The sequence below is a fragment of the Benincasa hispida genome, chromosome 12 (assembly GCF_027475165.1).
Source record: "Benincasa hispida cultivar pf3 chromosome 12, pf3_genome.v1.1, whole genome shotgun sequence".
NCBI classification, from domain to species: domain Eukaryota; kingdom Viridiplantae; phylum Streptophyta; class Magnoliopsida; order Cucurbitales; family Cucurbitaceae; genus Benincasa; species Benincasa hispida.
Window position 1 is genome coordinate 37508646 of NC_143489.1, and position 15804 is coordinate 37524449.

At 33.1% G+C, this 15804-nt stretch overlaps 1 protein-coding gene across 2 annotated transcripts; it reads left to right on the forward strand.

Moving 5' to 3' along the window:
• Positions 1-5024: 5024 nt before the first annotated feature.
• Positions 5025-15105, forward strand: TIC40 (hydroxyproline-rich glycoprotein family protein). Of its 2 annotated transcripts, none has more exons than XM_039021137.2 (14): positions 5025-5408; positions 5513-5612; positions 5780-5837; positions 5958-5975; positions 7082-7331; positions 8115-8215; positions 8286-8349; positions 8697-8775; positions 10063-10103; positions 11334-11379; positions 13054-13148; positions 13707-13810; positions 13877-13924; positions 14584-15105. In XM_039021137.2, exons 1-14 carry the CDS (start codon positions 5219-5221, stop codon positions 14641-14643), a joined length of 1254 nt encoding a protein of 417 aa, XP_038877065.1. In that variant the 5' UTR covers positions 5025-5218; the 3' UTR covers positions 14644-15105. The 2 variants fall into 2 exon arrangements, with proteins under 2 accessions (XP_038877065.1, XP_038877066.1); XM_039021138.2 differs by having other exon boundaries at positions 8295-8349.
• The last annotated feature ends 699 nt before the right edge of the window (positions 15106-15804 follow it).

The window sequence follows — 15804 nt, forward strand, 5'->3', positions numbered from 1 at the left end:
AAGGAAGTTGAGTCCAAGATTCATTGGGCCTTTCGAGGTCTTGGAGTGAATTGGCCCCATAGCTTACCAATTAGCATTGCCTCCATCTCTTTCTTCAGTTCATAATATCTTCCATGTTTCGATGCTGAGAAAGTATGTAATAGACCCATCCTATGTTTGAGCCCTTGCAGTTGAATGACAACTTGAGCTACGAGGAGAAACTTGTAGAGATTCTCGCCAAAGAGGTAAAGACATTGCACCTCAGGGAGATTGCATTTGTGAAAGTCCTGTGGCAGAATCACCAGTTCAAGGAGGCTACCTGGGAGTGAGAGGATGGGATGAAGGCCCAGTACCCAGAGCTTTTTCAGGAATGAACTTTCGAGGACAAAAGTTCTTTAAGGAGAGAAGAATGTAACACCCCGAATTTTTATTATTTATGTAATTTCAGTAATTTTTATTAATTGAGGGTATTTTTGGAATTTTTAGACTTAACTGTAATTGCGAGAATTTTATTATTGACGTTGAAATTATTCAATTTGGAAATTAATGGCAGGAATTAATTTCATTTTGGAAGAAGGGGTGTTTCAATTTAATAGTTTAATCGGAGGGAAGTTATGGATATTGGACTTTTAATGTCACACAAACTTAATTTGAAATTAATGTCAATAATTAATTTCATTTTGGAAGGGGGTTATCTCATACAAATTTAATTTTGAAATTAATTTCATTGTGGAAGAAGGTGAGTTAAATTCTTTGTGAATTGAAAATTTTACTAGAGAAAAGGATTAAAAGTTAGAAGTAGGGTCCGATTGAAGGAAGATTTTGGAGACTGGAATCTTGAGGGTGGTTGTTGCTCAGGCTTCGTTGGGGAATTGAATTCAAAAATTGATTATGAAGACTGCCACTTGGATCGATTATCGAGGTAAGTAATCTTACTACTGGAACTGCCCAGGGGCCAGACACTAGATATATGCTAGCATAATAGATGAATGTCGGAAGAGAGCAATAGCATGATAAACGGATAGTATAGTATGACCGATATATGTTCTTGTATGAGAATCTGAAAGATCTATTTGTGTACGTAGATACTTGCATGCTAGTAAGAGATGATACTTGATTCACTGAGGTTGTATTTGATATGAGGATATTGAGGCGTATATGCATGTTGTATAGCCATGATATTGAGGTGTATATGTATGTTATAAAACCATATTGTGATAATTGTGATGTTGAGACTCTGATAGTGTCTTTACTGATTAGTTAGATGCCCACCAGGAATTGTGTTTCCTTCGGGATTCATCAGATGTTGTGTTTACTTTGGGATTTACCAGATTGTGTTTCCTTCAAGATTCACCAGATATTGTGTTTCCTTCGGGATTCACCAGAGGTAGTGGGCATACTTAACTACAGTAGGATAGAAACCAGTTTTTTATGTATGTATGTGTCTTGAGAACTAGAACAGTTTTTATGTTCCGCTAGAGGTAGGCATCTAGAGGACATAGATGCCTAGCCCGACCCCAGTAATGGGATTACTTACTGAGTATTTTATACTCATTCTTTTTCATGTTGTTGTTTCAGGTAAGGGTAGAGATGCATCGACGATTGACAAGCGGAATTGGTGACCGAGCCATTGGGACCAATTTTATGCTCCCGCTCATGAGATTTAGATTTCTTTTCATGTTTTGCTTAACTTTCAGTTTTGATGTTTGAAACTTACTATTAAGAATTGTTTTTAGATTTATTTATTAACATTTATGATTTATGGATACCCTATTGTTGTTTTCATATTTTAATTTAATGAAGGACTTTTGAACTTAACTTATTTAATTGACATCTATTTCACCATAAAAAAGTGTCGTTTTAAGTTCCATGCATGCATGTATTTAGTAACGGCCTAGCTTGAGTCCTAGGAGATTGAGTCATTACAGGAACAACTACCATTTTTCCACCGTTGATAAAGAGGTGCTGCCAAAGAGACGCTTGAGAGAGATATATTCTTTAACTTCTTCACCAAGTTCGTTATAGCAAGCATAAAAAACAAGCCAAAGAGGACAAGAGATAAAACTCTGTGGCTTGACTTCTTCCTTTTTACTTTGCATTTCCATCCACTATTCCATTCAATTGAACTAAGATTTTTTGTATCGACACTTATTGTCTTTAATTCAATCTTATTTTCGACCATTCTTCACTTCTCCATCTCTTTAGTTTCAAAGTTGTTTGTGTTTGTGAACATTATGGCTTGATGAGTGCATGAAATTTGCTACTTAAATCTTCCTGATCAATAGATTGAAGTGAAATAATGGTTAAGTCATTCGAGAGAGTAGTTTAACTGTTGAACACATCAGTCAAGACGTGAAGTAATTTTAGAGATAGAATTGTTCATGTCTTTTGTTTGTTCTTTATAACTAATGCATGCACCGTAGAGATAGGATTGTGTATTGCATTCGCATCGAGAGATGTTGAACATAGCATGAACTACATTAGATCCGAAAACAAACCCTGTACCATTTCCATTCCATAGCAAATACACTTAGATTGTAAACAAACATCTATACATTTCCATTCCATTCTCATTCTGCTCATATAAGCTTGTTGTTCCTACTTGGAAATCAACGTATACCATTTACACTTAAAGTCATTTCATCCACGAATCCCTTTTTCCCTCTTAAAACTCCTATCTTCTCTTGCAAGCGATAGCTTAGTGTAAATAACCAATGTCCCTTAGTTAATCAGGCCCTCCGTATTAGATCCAAAAACAAACCCTGTGTTAGTACACTCTAGAATTCCTTTGTTCAATCTTAGACTTACCAGGAAACTTAGGTTAGATGTATACTTGGGTCTAACTTAAGAGAACTTGTATGCACTAACAAGGTTTACACACATCAAATCTATCACCGACGCATCACATTATTTTCATACCAAGAGAGAGATCAATCCCCATTCATCTTCATTCATCTTCATTCATCATAATCATCCTTCACCATTTACTTTCATCATCATAAGCACCATTAAGAATAAAAAATACAGCGAGCAATCACTGTAACAACCCAAGTTTGTACACAAACATTATAGGAAATTAAATGTCGAATGTTACCTAAGGTTCAACATAAAATTTAGTTGTTAGTAAACGAATTCTAAATTTAAGCCACTAAATTTAAAATTTGGCCCATAAATCTCATAGGACATTAAATAACAAACATAATATTGATGTGGAAATTAAACAAATACCTAAGTAAGAAAAATATCTAGGAAACAAAAATAATGACAATATGATATCACTTAAACAAAGTTATAAGAAATGATTTTAATAATAATAAAACTATTAAAATATGAAGAAAGTTTAAAGTAGTAATAATGATTAAAAAAACCATGTAGCAAGGTGGTGAAGAGATGGCTTAAACATGTATCAAATGTAAGTTGGTTAAAAAATAAATAATAAGAAGAAGAAGAAGAAAGGTGGTGGAGAGATGGCTATAAATAGACTTGGTGTGGTTGCTTTACAACAAGAAAATGGGAGGATCAAAATCCTTCTGTAGCATTTTTTGAATTTTGGGATTCATACAAGTAAGCTTCCTTACTTTTGAGGTTTTGTTTCCTTCTTTTCAAATCTTTTAGGAACTTAGTTGAATATCAAGTTTAAATTCAACATAATTTAAAACTACAATCAACATATGAAAGTGACCTTAGTGATTTGAAAGATTAATATTAAAATTTCATATTCTTTGCTTAGTAAAGTTTGAAGTTTCACTATAACTACTACTATATTAAAATTATTATTGTTGATATTACTATTGTTATTAACAATACTAATTTAATGATAATATTATTGATTTCCAATTTTGTTAATATTATTGTCATTATCATTACAATTACATAGTATTACAACTAATAATATTATTACTAATACAATGCTAAATATTAACTTTTTATTATTATTCTCCATCTCTCTTCTTCTTCTTCCTCCTTCTCCTCTTAATATTAATATTATTATTATTATTACTACTACTACCATTACTATTATTATTGTTATCATTATACTTTTATTATTATTACTACTACTATTATTATCATTATTATCATTATCACTATTCTTGTTGTTATTATTATTTTTATTACTACTACTATTACTACTATCATTACTACTATTATTGTTGTTGTTTTTATTATTATCCTAATATTACTACTACTTCTACTACTACTACTACTATTATTATTATTATTATACTATTACTATTTTTATTATACTAATAACAATATTATTATTTTCATCATCATCATCATCATTAAATAATTCAACGTAATTATACTAATACTCTCAAGATTTAATAATCATAATTTTATAAATAAATAAGTTATGTTCATCAAATTCCTTAATCCAATAGTCTTAAAACTAGATTTAGTCATAAGTGTTCTTTATGAAATCTATAGGATCAAACCATAAGGAATAATTAAGATCGTAGTCGAGGTAAGTAGTTTATCTCACCCTCTTTTTAAGCATTTTATGGTAGTGTACCTTTGTTATGTTGTATTATTATGTTATTATTGTTATGTTGCATTACATGTTTAAAACACATTTCTCTACAAGGGACCTCATGCATTATGTTTGTTCATGATTATGTTAAGATCAAGTTTTAATTAGGTATAGATTATACTTTCAGGGCTAGCGGGGCATGTATGGTTGCGCCCCTCTAGACCCAATCTTACGTTATGTTTATGCTAGGGACTAGCAAGTATGTGTGGTTGCACCATTCTAGTCCAATCTTATGTTTATGTTAATGGTTGATGTTGGATGCGACTCTTGTGGTAGTCTGTGTGTGCCAGAGTGCCAGATTCACGTGAATGGTGAGGAAGTCGTGAACTCCGTCCACAATTTAGGTCCTTAATCAGTAATCGTGTATCGGGTCCACAATTTTCCTACACTATTTTTGTCAAAATTTTCAGCCCACCCTAGTTTTGTCAATAGTTATTAAAATAATATTATTTAAAAAAATCGAAATTGGATAATTCATAAAACATAAAAGCACATGTAGATTAAACATACACCCGCAAGCAGATGATCCGGACCACTGAATCAAATGAATCCCAGCAGTGAACTCTGCCCTGAAATTTGCTCGGTCTTCACTCTCTCAACTAAACATTTCTTTCCAAGGCCTCCAAGCCTATCTTCTTCTTCTTCTTCTTCTTCTTCTTCCTTCAATCCTTCTCTGTTTATCATCTCACCAAACTCAAAACCAAATCAATGGACAGGCTCAATTTAGCCCTAACTTCTCCTCCCAAAATTCTTTTCCTCACATATTCTTCTACTTCTTCTATCTCCACTCCCACCAGAACCCACCAATTATGTGGAACCAGGCGCTTTGCAACCTCCAGGATTCCTCCCAGAATTTTTGCTTCTGCTATTAATCGTCGACCCAACCACCGTATTCTCGGTAATTTTCGAATTCCCTATTGAAATTGATGTTTGAACGTCGCTTGTAATCTTCAGTCCTCTTATTTGATTGTTCTCTGTTTTCTTCGCTACCGTGGAAAGCAGTGGCTGAACGTTTTGCATCGGTTTCTTCTTCGACTACCAGTAATGATTCGTCTTCTGTTGGTGTTCCATCTGTATCTATTCCTCCTCCCTCCTCATATGTGTAAATTTTCGCTTCCTTATCTTTTGTTTTTAGTAGGTTTTTGGAATTTAGTTCTACGTTTTTTTTTCCCTTTTAAGAAATGGGTTTGATTAAATAGATATGACATGGACTAAGTTCAGTATCTTAGATGCAACTGACAGCTTTGTTCTGGTTGCAACATTTTTTAGAGGGTCGCCTCTCTTTTGGGTTGGTGTTGGTGTTGGGCTTTCAGCATTATTTACATGGGTGAGTGTGAACCAAACCTGTTTGTCTGAACTATATATTTTTCCTAATGTGGATGTCATTAAATTTATCAACAAGGTCTTAGGCTGAATGTTCTTTTGACAATTTTTTGAAAAATTGCAGGTGGCTTCTTACTTAAAGGTGAGTTTTCTTCTACAAGGTATGGGATTATGATTGTGCCTTATAAAATGTCCGCTGTCATTCGGTTCCTTCAAGAGTTTGTCTTCCATAGCTCTCTCGTAGCTTGCAGTTGCACCCATGTTCTTCTGAAATGTTACTCTCTACGTGGAGTTCAACACGATTCCAGTTTATTGTCTGTGCAGTTGTTAACCTTTGAAAAATTGTATCATCCATATACAAAAACTTTCTTTACTTTTGTTGTTGGAGAAGGGTGGTGAATATCCCTTCTTTGCTGCTCTTCTCGTTATTTTTAATATTACCTATAACGTTGATTTTACTTTATTTTCAATTCATTTTTGCATGAAAACTGCATTTCACATCTACAGGGTTCCTCTGTTTTCTTTTTACCTATCACGTTGCATTTCTGATTGAAATAGCCACAAAAACCTTATTGAAATCCTGTGGAACTCTCAACTTTAAAGATTATTAATAAATAAACGTAGGAAAACCATATGCTAGGATTTTGGATTTTGGTATCATCATTCTGATGTTTTGCATTTATGTTTTTATAATTCTGTGTTTTATAAGTGGTAAACTTACTTGGGTTTAAGAGAACCAATTTACAGTTGAGGGAGATTTGGTAGTCTCGTTCTTTCCCACAACTGTGTTTCTACTATTTTTTTGCATTATAGTACATTCATACCTAACACCTCTACTAATGCTAGTTTACTTTTGATGCTTCCTTCCTTCATTAGTAGGTTGTTTCCTCAATCCTCATATTCTTGCCTATTGACTAAGTTCTATCACTAATAAATTGATCCCCACCCTTGTCACATGTTCTTTTGTAAACATCAATTATTGGGGGACTATAAAAAGTTCTCTCATAAAAAGATTTGTGTTTTAGTACATAATAATGTTTCTATTTACTCCCTGCGGAGCAGATTCCTTTCCAGTACTTTTTCTTCCCTTTGTCCTTCTACATTTCTGTGGATCTTTGGTTTCTATAAGATTGTTGTACCATTTTCTTCTTGCATATAAGTTACAACTTGGATCAGCACTAACCTTGACCTGTCTATTTGCTTCTCTGTTCCTATATATTTTATTGTAAATTTGTTATTACATTCCAGAAATATGCAATGCAACAAGCTTTCAAGACGATGATGTCTCAAATGAATTCTCAAAACAGCCCAATGAGTAATCCTACGCTATCATCTGGATCACCTTTTCCAATGCCACCGACATTTGCAACTGGCACAACAGTTTCTCCATCTGTCTCTGAACCTGCTGCATCAATTGATGTAACTGTAACAAAAGTTGAAGAAGAACCGGTTATTAATGTCAAAAGTGGAACAGAGAACACGGAAGCTAAGAAGTTTGGTAACTAAGGATCCTCCTATTATATCATTTCAATATGCTGGTGGTTCTTGATTTATTGTCTGTGTTTTGATTTTTGTGCTCCCAAGTGATAACCCTCTGGCTGAAGGCTTGAATGTTTGGAATACAAATGTCAAGGTTTACATTTTTTCCCATTTGATGAGCATGACTGAATAATCTTTTAAAGGGTGTTTGAGACTCTGAGTTGGTTATTATAGTCAATGATTATTATAATTTGTGGGTTATAGTAGTTTGCTGGTAAATAGTCTGTGTTTGGGGTGCAGACTATTTTTGGTTTGGATTATAATAGTCCGTGTTTGGGTTGCAGACTATTTTAGTCTGGGTAGGAAATAATAAACACTCTAACAAAGAGGGATTTGAAATAGTAATACTGTAGTTAATTGTAAGTTATAATACTTGGAAACACCACTATTATAATTAATTAGAGCCCCAAACATGGAGTGGGTTATAATAACCTGCTCCACCCACGTGAAGTTGGGGGCCCAGACACTCTCGTAGGTTTTATTGTATCTTGGTATTGGTGTGTGAACAGTATCTTCCACAACCTTCAGCATTTGTTGCTTCTCAACTAACTTTATAAGATCTTAATCTCAATTTATGACATTTTGGTCTCAAAACTAAACGGATTTATAATATCTTCAATTCTTGACCTCATTTTATTCATCAATAAAATTTGTTTCTCTTCTCAAAAAATATCTTAACTTCTTGACTTCCAAGGTAGGAAGACTTCCAAGGCAGGAGACTAATTCATGAATTTTCTCACAGCTTTTGTAGACGTTTCTCCTGAAGAAACTGACCAAAACAGTCCATTCAAGGAAGATGCCACAGACGCAGATGTTTCAAAGAGTGCTCAGCCTACCGAGGAAGTAAGTTTGCTTTTTTAGCTGTGTGGTGGCTGTTGTTGATATGTTGATTTACTCTGATTTATTTATGAAGCTTCCACAGAATGGAGCTGCTTCTAAGCAGGCATTTAATGGTTCAGAGGGATCGCAATTCAGCCGTAAGTTGAGAACAATAGATGATCATACTTCTTTGTTAATGCTATTACTTTATTCTCATTTTCTCTGTGCAAGACCTACTTAAATAGAAAGTATCTCTGGACGAGACCTACTTAAATAGCATGGCAACTCAAAACCCAGTCTTGAAAAATAAGAGAAATTTTATCTACACATTCACACTCTTATAAAATTTGACCTCGTTATTTGATATTTTTGTCTCATAAATTTTCTTTCGTTATTTCTGTGACTTTCTTCTTTTTGTGCTTCAAGACATTTATGATCGAATGTATTACAGCAGTTTAGTTATTGGTTTAGTTTTAATAAAATCTATGTTATTCTCATCTATTAGGAAAACCTGGCTCAGTCTTATCAGTGGAAGCTGTGGAGAAAATGATGGAAGATCCGACAGTGCAGAAGATGATATATCCGTATGTAGCTTTTACTGTTTATCTACTTCATGATTTGGTTTCCCCATGTTTATGTATGTTTATATCAGTAGAAACGCATCACTGTATTCAAAATAAAGTAAACAGAAATATGTGGAAATGGAAATAGGCATTGCTTCACATATTTAAATGCAAATAATTTACAGTACATCAAGCCAATTAGGTAGTAAATATCGAAGGATAGTGACTTTAGGTCCTGTCATCTGCCAGGTTCACTTGCCCCAAACTATACTACTATATAATAGAGTTCCACAGAGTAGAGGATCAGAGTTCTTCACAATCTCTTGGAGATTTAAGCTTGATTTTTATACTTGATACTGCCTGAGCTAAGCCCAGCTAATTTTTTATGATAGGAATTAATATTCCACCCGACTAGATGACTACCTTCATAATCCCTTGTCTCTTCAAGGAAACCTCATACTTTTTTCAGTAGTCTTGATGATATTTATTGAAATTTTGTATTGGTAGAAATATTAGAGAGGAAATGAGTGTAATTCTACCACCTTTTAAAAATAAATGCTCTTCCGTCCCTTCTGTCTTTTTTTTGACATTGGTGGTGTAGTCAACAACCTCGTTCATTTCAAACTCAGATGATTTCTTGATTTTTGGAGATTAACCAGTGAAATCATCGCCTTGGGGCGTTCTTATCAACAAACTCAAGGATAAGTTTTTTGGTTTCTCCTTTTTAATGTCTCTTAGGGCTGGCTAACCTTGGTAGAGTCAGTACTCAGTAGTAGACTAGTAGGAGACATCAGGGAAATTCAAATGAATGTTGCTTTAGCTGTTTTTGGGATAAAGTTTTCAGCAAGGTCTACAATATTACTCTCTCATTTTCTCTAATTCAATGAGGACCTAACAACTGCCACTTCCTGCCTGTTGATAAAGAGAACAATTAGTTAATCTGAAAGAATGATGTACATTGTACAATTTACATATTTACATTCCGTAACAAAGGATCAGAATCAGATATAATGATATCCTTGCAAGTTGCACCAACTGTTTCTTTTCATCGAATTGAAGTTTTGGTCATAAGACTCTCCACTATGCACCAATGCTTATTCTGTTTTCCACCATGCCCTGGATATTTAATGCTCTCTTCTTTTCTAGGTGAATATCTTTTCTGCTTTGTAGGTTCTTTTATGCTTGCCTTTTTGCATTTGCATGTAATTTGTATGACCATTTCCTGAAGCATCTTACGGATAAATTTGATTCCTGAGTACTTGAAATTGTGTTGATCTCTGAAAGGAAGACATATTTTTCATCTTACAGCCATTTGCCCGAGGAGATGAGAAATCCAGAAACATTCAAGTGTGAGTCTATTGATTAAAGCAGTCTTCTAGCAATATGCCTTCTATAAGCAATGAGAAAGAAGGATGTACATCGATAAGGTGAAGGCCCAGGGGTGTTCCTGCTGAAGATAATAGCAGAAACCCTGGGAGGGGGACGGTATGCTGGAAGTAAATAAGAAGAAAATTATTGAACCAACATAGAAAAGAAAGAAAATAAGAAAAGGGAAAAGAAAAGAAAATGAATGTGTGAATTAAGTGGGTACTGTGAATGCAAGGTAGATATTAACTTTAATAAGTGATTCTAACAAGATGCAAGCTAATTTTTCAATTCTATTTTAATCGTCTAATATATAAATTTGTTAAAATATCAATTGACGCTCTAAAACTTTGGAGGTCATATCAATTTAAACCCTGAACTAATAATTGTATGATTGTATCAATTTAAACCTTTAACTTTCGCAAGTGTATCAATTTACTCCCTTCATTATGTTATGTTTGGATAAACATTGTGTAGGACTCATAAATTTATCAATTTAATCCATAAACTTTCATAAGCGAATCATTTTAGACTCAATTAATTCGACATTTGAAGAAGTTTACACACGTGTAAGAATCGAATGCATCGACGATTTTCAAATGTAATATTAATGAAGGGTCTAAATTGATTCACTTATAAGTTATAACAATTTAGAAGTCTAGTTGAAACAATTATATATTTTGCACTATATTTTTCGAACTAAGTTTGAAGGAGAGTTAATTGATACAATTATAAAAGTTCAGGGTTTAAATTAATACAACTCTCAAAATTTAAGGGCATATATTAAAAATTTCCCAAAAAAAATTGTAGCTTAGAAATTACAGGATTATAACTATTCAACTACAACTTGGAAGTATGATTATTGTAGTGTCGCATATTGTGCTACTATTCTTTAGCAGCCTCTTAGATATATAAATGTGAAAGATATATCATTTGGCAATTATTTTACCACATTTTTTTTGTTACTCCTATTACTATTTATATTCAGATGACGAATGTTACTATTATTTTGGAGTTTCTGTACATTTATTGTGAACTTCACAATCTAGAATAAATTTTTGTTGTCTGTGATTTTCTTTTTTTTTTTTTTTTTGGGGGGGGGGGGGGGCGCTACTTGGGAGATTGGCAAACATAGTTTGAAATTTTACTTGATCAGTTTCTATTTTCTAATCTTCAACAAGGCATAACTTATTGATTAAAGTTATATTGAATAGGGATGATGCAAAATCCATTATATCGTCAACAATTAGAAGAAATGCTGTAAGTTCAGTTTATTTATTGCTTTTTTCCTGTTTTAAAGAAATAATTATTTAATTCTGTTCAAAGGCTTCTTATATATCATGTCAGTTTGAATACTCGTGTCATAGAAAATTACCGATCGTTCCTTTATGTTTCATGCTTTTGCTTTCTTTGCTTTTTCATGTTTGATCTTAAATTCTTATAGTTGTGACGCTGTGGTTTTCATGCTTTTGAAACTACACGAGTCTTATATCTGATTTTATTGAACATTTTTGTTAGATATTGAATTGTGGTACATGTTTGGTAATGTCGGAATCCAATGTTTTTCCTATTGAGCCTGATTCGTGTTTTAAATCCATGATGCAAGCAGCTAAGATCCCGTTTTCCACAAAACCAAAATTCTACGAGTGAGATTAACATGCTTTATAGAACAGAGATGCTTTTTTTATCTAATATCATACTGCTCGAATGTTTTTTTTAGGAAAGATTGTTGTGCAGGTGATAAATTCCTCTGTGAGTTCCCACGTTTTTATTATCTTTCAAGTAAGAACTAAGAAGTTGCATTTTGCAGTTTCCATTTTATCTTCCTCAGTAACCTCTTTGTTTTTAGGGAAAAAGAAAAGATCCATTTTTGCTTTCTTTGGGCTTCAGTCAACCTCTTTCTGATAGAGAGGTCTATGAGGTGACAGGCCTTCTTTTCTTCTTAGTGATCAACTCGTGCATTGACAGAGAAGGGACTCTAGGTTTACTATTATATGGCCTTTTCTTGCCGTTCATTGTTCCTCGTGTGATGTCCCCAAGCCACCTCTATTTTCTCCTCCCTCGAGAAGGTTAATTTTTCGTGGTAGGGTTTACGGGGGAGAGTCAATACTATAGACTCTGTTCAAAGACACTCTTTCTTTGTGTTGCTCCTGCAATGGTGCATCCTTTGTAAGCGTTATGTGTTAGGTGGCAGAGGATCTCCATCACTACTGGTTGTGGGCTTGCCAGTTATGCTTATGGATGAGCTGATTTGGTTTACGTTGGGCTTGGGATAGAGACTGAGAAGGTCACCTTTTTGGGAGATGGGCAAAGTGTTATGGCATGCTGGATTCTTTGCAATTCTGTGGGCATATAGATCGAGAGAAACAATAGGATTTTTAAAGAGGTGAAGAGGCTGTGGCTGAGGTGTGGGAAATGACGAGTTTTAATGCTTTCATGTGGGCACCGGTCAACAATACCTTTTTGCAACTATGATCTTGGTTTGATTTTCTTGGATTGGGGTCCTTTTTTATAGTTAGTTCTTGTTCCCTTTCCGTGTTGGGTTTAGTTAGTTAGTTTGTTTTGTTTTTTATTTAATCCCTTCGTATTTCTTTTCCTTTTTCTCAATGAAACCGTCATTGCAGAAAAGGAGTCTCCTTCAGATATATTTGGTAGGCTGGAAAGATTGGAGTTTGTGTCTATGAATGTGGACATATTTAAATAGTTATTTGTGCCCAATGTTATATCATTTCGTAACATATAATTTAATTTTTCATTTCATAATTGCCATGGATGCTAAACAGTAATCACACTGCTTCTTCTATTTCTTGTCTCAATGCCTTCTCATTTTCATAATCTTGGTCCATCGGGCTAGAAGTTCTTAATATGTTTGAAATATGTGACATAACGCCATCTTCTAAAATGATTTTTTTTCTTGCTTTAATCATTACTCAGTAACAATATGAGTGGAAGCCCTCAATGGGATGATCGCCTGATGGATTCTTTGAAAAACTTTGATCTTAGCAGCCCTGAAGTTAAGCAGCAATTTGGTCAGTCTTGATCTCTTTTGATTTTGTATATTTTGTCAATGGTTGTTTCGAGGGTGTTAAATGGCTTGATTACTATTCTCTGGTTGAGATTTGCTATGACATATATTCATATATAGCTGAAATGATGATATTTGTGATTTTCTGTTATTGTTGCAATCACATATTTTCCCACTCTTAAAAAATATGACCAACATTTTTTTTGTCAAAATAGTCGATGAGCTTGGAAGTGTCAACTTTTATTCATTTTGGTTTTCTGATGCTGATGTCAGTTTCTCTTCTTGCTGAAATTGATTTAATATATTTTTTGAAATTGAGTTTCAAAATCAAAATTACGATTCATGATTTCTCAGAATTAATAATTTCATTTAGTATATCAATATGTTTTCGTGAGTTACTTGGTGCCTGTTTAGAAATGAGATTTTAAAACAATTTTTATGTATTTAGAAATAAAAACTATTTTCTTTTTACATGTTTTCTGTGATGTTTTCTCAATAATTATTCATTTATATAAATATTAAAAGTAATTTGGGCTTACTATTTATTTCTGGACCTTGACAGATCAAATTGGGCTTACACCCGAAGAAGTTATTTCAAAAATTATGGCCAATCCCGAAATTGCGATGGCATTTCAAAATCCAAGAGTTCAAGCAGCGATCATGGATGTATGTTCTACTTAAGGTTTATAAATTTTTAGTTCGAATCTAACGTTTTGATTTTACTTTTTGCAGTGTTCACAAAATCCACTGAGTATAACAAAGTATCAAAATGACAAAGAGGTACGTTAAATCAATATATGTATTTGTAAAATCTATCACTCAGTTTATGTATAACTCAAACGTTGTTAACATAAATTCAGAATTTTCACTTTACTGATTCTGGTGGAAGGCTTCTTTTTTGCAGATTGTTAGTATATATTTTATGTAGTTAAATTGTTCATTCTCAGCTTCACTTATGCCTTTCTAGTTTCATTCATATTGCTTCTATTTAACAATAAAACTGTAGGGTCCTCTTAGAACATGAATTTATGTTGTGGTATATGGTCTGTAGATTTATTGTTTAGGTCCATGTTAGCATCGTTTATAGCTTCACGTTTCATACATGCATATGCCTTCTTATTCAATTTTTGCTGACAAAAGTTTCAACAGTTAAAGAAAATAAACACGTTGCCAAACTTGAACATAGCTTAACTGCTTAAGGCATATGTTTGAGTTCAGAAATCCGAATTTCTACCATCTCATGTTGAACTCTTAAAAGAAAAGAAAAACCTTTTAATTCTGTTCTTTCATATGTGCGGAAGATTGTTTTATTTGTCTTTGTTTAATGCTGGACGTAATATTTGTGAACTCATATTTCTCATCCTTTTGGCCAGTATGATATCATTCTCTCTCTGTCATTTCCTTTATTTACTTTTTTTTTTCTTTATTATCCCCTTTAGGTTATGGACGTTTTCAATAAGATATCGGAACTATTCCCCGGAGTCTCCGGGGCACCATGATAGTTGTAGCTGTTTTAGTTACTGAATAGTATGATGACAAAATGTGAATCGAATATGGAAGATTGAGCATGCTTCCTTTCCCATTGCAAAATAAGTTGGGAAAGCCATCTGCCTTCTAGTTCTCGAAATGAAGTTAGCTGAGTACGGTCTCACCTGCTTCAATTACATGAAATATATTGGAATTTTTGGGTTGCTAATTCTTTTTCCCCTTTTAAACTAAGTTTCCTGTGTATTACTTTCTCTGGAGATCATGTATTTATTAGTGGCCTTGCATTTAATCAACTTCATAGGAACCTCCTTTTCACATAGTGGTTAGATTGTAAGAGTCTTTTATGTTCCTTGATATATTAAGGCAGTCGATGTAATTTATAAGTAATTTTGGCATGTTCCTATTTGCCTTAATTGAATGACATTATTGAAGGTATTGCTGAGTGAAAATATTCACCACCCTTTATTTGGAAATTAGGTGTGAGATATATCATGTATGTTTGATTTCCCATTGTTATTTTTGCATCTAAAACATTCTTCCTGGTTGATGTTAGAACATCAACCGGCAAATATGAGCTACAATGGAGAAAGTGCAGTTAGGCTGGAGCCCTTTACCTAACCAAGGAGTTTATCAGTCTATTTATTTATGGTTAAATTATATAAAAAAAATTTAAAAAAAAACCCCAAGTTTTATGCTTTATTTTGCAATATTGACTTTTCATATAAGTGCTTCAAAACTACCCTCGGAATGGCAATCCCTTAAAATTTTGTAAGTGGTTGGAATATTAAAAGTTCGAGGACTAAGATTTTGTTTGGGATTGTTGGAGCTTCTAAAATGATTGTTGACCGCTATGTTTTTAGAAAAATCTATTGTAAAAAGAAGTAAAATATGGTTTGGTAAATTTTAACTTAAACTTGAAAAAATAGGTTAGAGTGTTTGGTAAATAAATACAAAAATATTTAATTTTAGATATATTAATTATTATTATTTTTTTAATTTTAAATGATTGTTTAGTATAATAATTTTGTTTGTTATAGATTAATTATTAAATATTAAGAAAAATAGACTTATTTTTTTAAAAAAAAAATCAATATGGTATATTTTTTTTAATAAATTGATGCATTTAACTCATGAAAAAATCTTCTTTTTAAAGTATGAATTTGAGAACTAAA